The sequence below is a fragment of the Neovison vison genome, chromosome 7 (genome assembly GCF_020171115.1).
Source record: "Neovison vison isolate M4711 chromosome 7, ASM_NN_V1, whole genome shotgun sequence".
Taxonomy (NCBI): domain Eukaryota; kingdom Metazoa; phylum Chordata; class Mammalia; order Carnivora; family Mustelidae; genus Neogale; species Neogale vison.
Window position 1 is genome coordinate 201210156 of NC_058097.1, and position 7449 is coordinate 201217604.

A 7449-nucleotide genomic window follows, 5' to 3' on the forward strand; every position below is an offset into this window, starting at 1 on the left:
TGGGTGACAAAAGGGTGTTTATTTAAGCTTGATCTCTTGATACTGTCATACACGTAAAAATATATAACTTAAAGTCACGGAAACAATAATCAGCTTGGTGTTGCCTCCCTTCCGCCCATTTGGCACAGCTTTTCCAACTGGCCTCCATGCCAGCTGCTCCCTTCAAAATCCTGGAGCGTGGGGGACAGGGGTCACTTCTTGGCAGCTTCCGCCTGTGCTGCCAAATCTGCCTCTTTCTGGGCAGCCAGGAATTCGGCTCGCTCCTTCTGGAAAGCTGCCAGCTCTTCTGAACTGAGGCTGAGAAACAGGTGCAGGAAGACAGAGTGAGTGACCAGTCACTACTGGGGGGCTCACAAGGGCCCACGCCACTGTCTCAGAGCCCCTTCTCCCTCCCTGAACTCCCCACCCTCCACAGCTTCGCCATCCGACCCCCACCCCTACCTTATATTCCCTTCATAAAGCCCCACCAGTCCTTTGAGGCCTCTGCCATACTCCAGTCCAGATTAACTGCCCCCCTTCTTCTGGCCCCCAAACACTTTGTACAAAGAAGCCATCAGGCTGTGCACCTGTGTCCCCCCAAAGCGGGGGTCAAACTGACTCACCTCTGCGCTCCTAGTAAAAGCAAAGATTTGCAAAAAGTCAAGTCTATCCCTATACTGTGCTTAACCCCCACTTCCCTCGGGGAAACAACCGTAGGCCTCAGCATGGATGTGACATCAGCAGCAAGAGGCCCGTGAAGGACCAAGTGCTGCCCCTGCTGTTGTCTGAGTCAGATGCCCTCCTAGCCATCTCACTTCAAAGAAATAATCCCTGAGGTCATCCCAAGAGGGGGCCCCCTGTTGGCCTTGGGATCAGTTTTGAACTTGAGACAATTAGAAACAGCTTTCGGCCTTCCCAACTGGTCCTTCTGTCTCACCTCTCTGCCCAATCCCCAGTCTGCTTCCAGCACCACACGCCAGAGCAGATGGCACTTCTTCGCTTACTTTGTCACCTTCTGTCCTTCACAGGGAACCTTCCACTGCTTGGAATGCTTGCCCCAGTCCTTGACCTCCTTTTCCAAGTCTCTGCTTAGATGTCACCTCCTCTATGCAGTCCTCACTGACACACCAGGCCAAATCAGGAACTCTATTCTCTGTTCTCCAGACACCTGCATTTCCTTTTGTCAACATGGACTATTCAGCAGCCTAATGCTCCACTTAGCATCTGCCTCCAGCCTTGAACTCGGAGCTCCCTAAGAGTGGGGCCGAGCGTGGCTACCTCATTCCTAGCTGTATCCAATGTCCAGAACAATGTCTAACCCATAACAAGTATTTAATATTCTTATTCCACATGGATGACTAAGGCTCCCCATTCCCAAGAATCCAAGGTCCTTGACTCAGAAGCTGACCCTCCCACTGTAATGGGCCCTCTCAGCTTTGCCTCAGAGTCAAGAACTTTCCAAGCCCTCCCCTCACACTGCACCTTCCCGAGACACTCACTCCTTCACCACACGAATGCCCAGGGAACGGGCAGAGCCAATGATGGAGCGAACCACAGAAGACAGGGGCACATCCTGCAGGGCGAAGGCCTCGTCCTGAGCTTTAACTCGGGCGATCTCATACACATGCTTCAAGGTCACCAGGCCTGCCACTTCCTTCCCTGGGAGGAAGAAACAAGTTGGCCTTCAGGTGTCCCTGCTTCCTCCTAGAGCCCCCCAGAATCCCAGGTGCCCACCCTGACCCTTACCTGTCTGCCGGGCCCCCTTCTCGATCCCAGCAGCTGCTTTCAGGAAGTAGGAAACAGTGGGTTGTCCAATTTTGATTTCAAATGTCCTGTCAGGCTTAATAGGAAAGAAAATACATGAGAATCTCTCTTGTCTCCCTTAACCCCTGCTGCCTCAGCCCAGAGAACCTCTAACTTCTATCCCCTCTTCCCTTGACTCATCTTCCAATGGTGTCCATCTACGAGACCACGAAACCACAGCTAAAATAAATCTGTAGCTAACAGCTTAGTCACCTCTAGTCCAGGCCCAACTCTGCTCTAGAAGCCCCAGTGAAATGGAGAGGCAAAGGGAGGAACTGCAATATGGCAAGATGGGCTCAGAGAAGATACTGCCTCGGGCGCCTGGGTGGCTCAGTGGGTTAAGCCTCTGCCTTCCGCTCAGGTCATGGTCTCAGGGTCCTGGGATTGCTTCCCTTCCTCTCTCTCTCTCTCTCTACCTGCCTCTCTGCCTACTTGTGATCTCTGTCTGTCAAATAAATAAATAAAATCTTAAAAAAAAAAGAAAAGAAAAGATACCGCCTCGTCTCCACCCTGTAAATGGGGAAAGTGGGAGTCCCTAATGGGAAGAGCCTCTCCCAAAGTTAGAAGCAGAGCAGCAACCCCAGGGGACCAGTTCCTCAGGAACTAACAAGAGTAAAGGCAAAGAAAAAGAAACAGGACCACTAGGCGGTGGGGATTAAGGAGTGCACTCGTGGCAACGAGCACGGGGCAGGTGATGAACGGAACCGATGAATCCTATACTGTACACCCAAAACGAAGATAACGCTGCATACTGACTGGGACTAAACTAAAAACTTAAAGCCAAACAGGATCAGAGTCCCGACCGCGCACCTTCACAAAAATCTTGGTAGGCAAAGGAATGCCTTCTTTGATGTCCTTTGTCTTCTCGTTGAAGTCCTTGCAGAACTGGTTGATGGAAACACCTCTCTGGGTGGGAAGCACGGGCGTTAGTGCGGCGAGGACATCCAGGAGAGTCTTCTGTCCGCTTCCCCCTTCGTCTTCACCTCCTGACGTCCCCGCACGCCTTCCGCTACCCAGACTCAACTGACACGCCACGCGCGACGATCTGCACGCATCAGCCCCTCTCCTCCCAACAGCCCGCTGAGGAAGGACCGAGGAAGCTCGAAGAGGTTACGGAACGAACGCCAAGACAAAAAGCGTGTGGGCAGCAGAGCCGAGCTTTAAGCCGAAGCCTCCCTGGCGTCAGAGCCCGCACCGTCCACCGCGTAGTAGCTCCCACCCCACCGCGCCTCCCGCTCCCAGCTCCAGCCACGGGTGCACCTGACCCAGGATGGGACCTAGTGGGGGCCCGGACATGGCCTGGCCTGCCCGCACGATGGTCCGGATTACGCCGCCGGCCTCGGGCTTCCTGAGGGCCCGAGTGGCCCGACTCAGCTTCGACATGACGCGAGGATCCTGGCCCTTAGATCACCGCAGGGAGACAGCAGGAGCGACGGCTTCGGGCGCCGCCATCCTGGGTCAGAGGTCAAGGGTCCTCGAATTAGGTTTGGGCAGGTAAGGCCAATAAAAAGGAGCGTTATTTCAGCCCTTCTCTACTCCAACCAGTAAGACAAGGAGAGCAATATGAAGGGGAAAACCTTTTAACTCGCTAAATGGAGATAGGGGAATGCGCAGTGGTTCAGATACACACATTCCTCCTGCAGCACACATAGGCAATACATCGGACGGCTAAACTGGAGGCGGAGGAGGACCTAATGCTCGCACAGCATTGTGGGCATGGTAGTTTTGACCGTTTATGAGACTCTCGCACGTTGCTACGCTCTGGGGCGCCATCTGCTGGATGTGATTATAATCCTTGGATTTGAAAGGAACACAGACCACCTTCTCCCGCGTGAGAATCTCTTTTCTTTCCTCGCCTGTTTCCTCGCTGGTTGTTGAAAGGCACGATGGTTAAGAGTACACACCCAGGAAGCAACTGCCTTGCTGGCTGTGAACTTGTTCAAGTTACTTAAGTTCAGTTTCCTCTCCGTGTTCAGTGATTACAGTATCACTATACAGTGGATTATAATATGTAGACATAGCTTTAGGGATTGTAGTGAGGTCTGAGTTACCAAAGTGTTAGAGCAATGCCTGGCACCTAGTAAGCATGGGCTATGAACTCTACGATGAGGACAAAACCTTCACAGGGCTGTTGTGAGTGAGTGCGTGATGTTTGATACACCATGCCTGGTAAAATAAGATAATAAAATAAAAATAAGGGAGCGTTTTACTATGTCATTTGATTTTTTATTTTTTTAGCAGTTGCTACATTCCAGGCACAGTGCTGAGCACTTTAAGGGCATTATTATCTCATTTAAAGGTAAATTCTTTTATTATACCCCTTAAAAAACGAGAATGTTGAAGCACAAAAAAGTAAAAAACACTTACTATGTGGTGACAAGGCTGGGAAATAAATATTGATGTTATCTGGTTCTAGACCTTGTGCCATATACCATGACTCTGTATTGCCTTATCTAGTAAAAGACGATAATCTGTGTTAAACTACACTGTAAACTGTGAGATTTTTTTATTGTGGATTTTTTTGGACTCCCGCTAATTAAATGTGATTGTTCCTGCTTCTGAAGTTTATCAAGGTCTTTCTATAATGCTCTACCTCCTTAGCCTCAGCAAGAATCTGCAATCAGGCTGGCTCTTTGATTTAGTAGTTGTAAAACTCTGGGCAAAATAATTAACTTCCCTGTGCTTTGGTTTACTGACTAGTAACACGAGGCTAATAATAGCACCAACCTCCCAGGAAATTAGTGAATTTAGTTGAAGTGCTTAGAAGAGAGTCCGGTCCAGAACAAGCCCAGTTAGATATGATTTATCTCTGGGCACCCCACACTGCCAAGCCTTTATTTACAAATTTATTTACAAATAAACACATAAATCCTTCCTAAATGAAGAAATCAGGAAACAGATGGGCATGGCAGGTGCTCAGGGAGCCAAGAAAGCTGCTTGGGACAAAGTGGGTTCTGTTGCCAATTTCCACTTTCTGTCAATGGAAGGATAGTTTTGATTATTCCAGCTCTTACAGATTTTAAGGAAGCAACTCCCTCTTCTAGCTTTGGGGACGTGTGAGGTCAGAGTGTTCAGTGGTGAAAATGGCGGTGGGACAGGTGAGTGGGTTCGGATCATACAAGTCTTGTCAGCCCTGCTAAGGCTGTGGCTTGCAGCAGAAATCACTAGAGAGGGTTAAGTAGTTGCATTTTTTTTAAAGATTTTTTTTATTTATTTGACAGAGAGAGAGATCACAAGCAGGCGGAGAGTCAGGCAGAGAGAGAGAGAGAGAAGCAGGCTCCCGCCAAGCAAAGAGCCCGATGCGGGGCTCGATCCCAGGACACCGAGATCATGACCTGAGCCGAAGGCAGCGGCCCAATCCACTGAGCCACCCAGGCGCCCCAAGTAGTTGCATTTTGAAAGGTGACCTTAGCTTGGGTAGGTAGAGGGATTGGAGGAGGGCAAGCCTGGGTGTAGGAAGACCCATCAGGCCAGGGCAGGAAGACAGTGGAAAGATGTTAGTGGCTTGAGGCCAATTCAAGAGACACTTAGAAGGTAGAAATATATTTTAGTCAAGAAATGCTTGTGCAATATGTACTGTGTCAGTCTTTTTTTTTTAAGATTTTATTTATTTATTTATTTGAGAGAGAGAGAGAGAGATCACAAGTAAGCTGGGAGGCGGGGGGCGGGGAGCAGGCTCCCCGCTGAGCAGAGAGCCCGATGTGGGGCTCCATCCCAGGACCCTGAGATCATGACCCGAGCCGAAGGCAGAGGCTTAACCCACTGAGCCACCCAGGCGCCCCTGTACTGTGTCAGTCTTTATGAATAGTAACTCATGTAAACTTCATTATAATCCTATGAAGTATAAGTGCTATTATTATTCTCCACTTTAAAACTAGAAAACTGAAGCCCAGAGTCACTTGCCCAAATTTATGCTATAGAAAGTGGCAGAGTCAGAATTTGAACCCAGACCTCTTGTTCTAGTGCACCGGACCACTCTCTAGGCTGCCTTGTCAATCAACAGAACTTGGTGCTTGGTGGGTGATTCATTGGGGAGAGGGAGAGAGGCATCCAGGGTGATACTCCAGATTCTGGCATGGAGAGTTTGGGCAAATGAATGATAAGGTCTTTCACTTTCAGTGTTGGAACATGGGAGCTGTAGGTGTGGGTGGAAGATGGTGAGTTGCGTTAGGAAGTATAATATAAGCCTAGACAGCTGGTTTCTCTTTTTTGTAATGTCAGTGCCTGGCTTAAGCTTTCGCTATGGAGGCATCCCCTTGAAGGAGACAATTCATTTCAGAGACGGCTATCTAAACACATTGCCAGCCACAAGTCTAGATATAAAGACCCAGGTCAAATCCCCTCTCTCCCTGAGGCTCCTTTGTTTTAGAGTGCTTTAAGGGCATTATTATGCCCTTAAATCTTGGTAACTGAGCATTTGATCTGCTTGATTTTAGTCTTTGCGTGCTTTGAATTCCAGCTCTTCTGTTTTAAATTTGCCAGTAAATAGTGTGTCTGTGAAATTTTAGGCTCCCACCCTGAACCCCAATAAAAGCAGAACTCAAGATGGTCCCCTTTCTCTCTCTCCTTCTGTGAACTGGCTGTGTGGCCCCAGGTGTGCCATGCAATTTCCAGGACCTGTGAGTAATAACCTTTTAAAATTTATTTTAATATTTTTTGTAATAACCTTTTATTCCCCCTAAGTTCCCTGATGGTATTCCTGAAGGCATCTTCCATTCAAAATACAAACCATGTGGTGGGAAGCACCTGGGGGGGGGTCAGTCGGTTAAATGCCCAACTCTTGATTTCAGTTCAGGTCATGATTTCAGTGTCCTGAGATTGAGCCCCACTTTGGGCTCCACACTGGGCATGGAGCCTGCTTAGAATTCTCTCTCTTGGGGTGCCTGGGTGGCTCAGTCATTAAGCATCTGCCTTCAGCTCAGGTCATGATCCCAGGGTCCTGGGATGAACCCCACGTCGTGCTCCCTGCTCTGTGCGAAGCCTGCTTCTCCCTCTCCCACTCCCCCTGCTTGTGTTCTCACTGTCTCTCTCTCTCTCTCTCTCTCTGTCAACTAAATAACTAGATAAAATCTTTTAAAAAAAGTTTTTGTGAGAAAAAAAAAAAGAATTCTCTCTCCCTCTCCCTCTGCTCCTCCCCCCCGCCACTCTCTCTAAACAACAACAATGACCAAACAAACAAACAAAAAACACCGGGCCTGTCCAGCCACAACACTGGTTGTCAGGAGCTGGGACTAGCACACAACAGGGTTGCGTGTGTGGCATGTGGGCCCCTCAGCCACAGGGCCTGGTCTGGGAGAGACGCCTGAGCTGCACACAGAAATGCTGGCATCTCTAGCATAGGGACTGATAGTCCTTGGGGCCAGGGCCAGGACTGAGATCACCCAAGGAGGAAAGAAGAGAAGTCAGCATTTAAAAAGGGGAAAGAAGTGAAGAGAGAGCAAGCAAAGGAAACCAAGAAGGAGCAGCCACAGAGTCAGAAGGCCAGGAGATGGGGTATCGGAAGCTGCAGAAGAGCAGTCTGAGAAAAAGAAGTGAAGAAGTAGAAATCAAGCTAAAATTGAGCCTGCGCCCAGCAGAAAATGAAAACGCCTGGACAATACATTATAAGTAGGGGTTTTATACTGTGACCTCCAACGTCCATGACATAGAAGGATTCGCTGGGCTGCA

The 7449-nt window shown here is 49.1% G+C and overlaps 1 protein-coding gene across 1 annotated transcript; it reads right to left on the reverse strand.

Annotated features, from left to right (window-relative positions):
* MRPL11 (mitochondrial ribosomal protein L11) lies at nt 1-3264 on the reverse strand. Its single transcript, XM_044259751.1, has 5 exons — nt 3043-3264; nt 2593-2688; nt 1726-1819; nt 1479-1638; nt 1-297 (listed from the first exon to the last, which is right to left on the reverse strand). The coding sequence occupies exons 1-5, from the start codon at nt 3163-3165 to the stop codon at nt 192-194; spliced, it is 579 nt and encodes a 192-aa protein (XP_044115686.1). The 5' UTR covers nt 3166-3264; the 3' UTR covers nt 1-191.
* Between the last annotated feature and the right edge of the window lie 4185 nt (nt 3265-7449).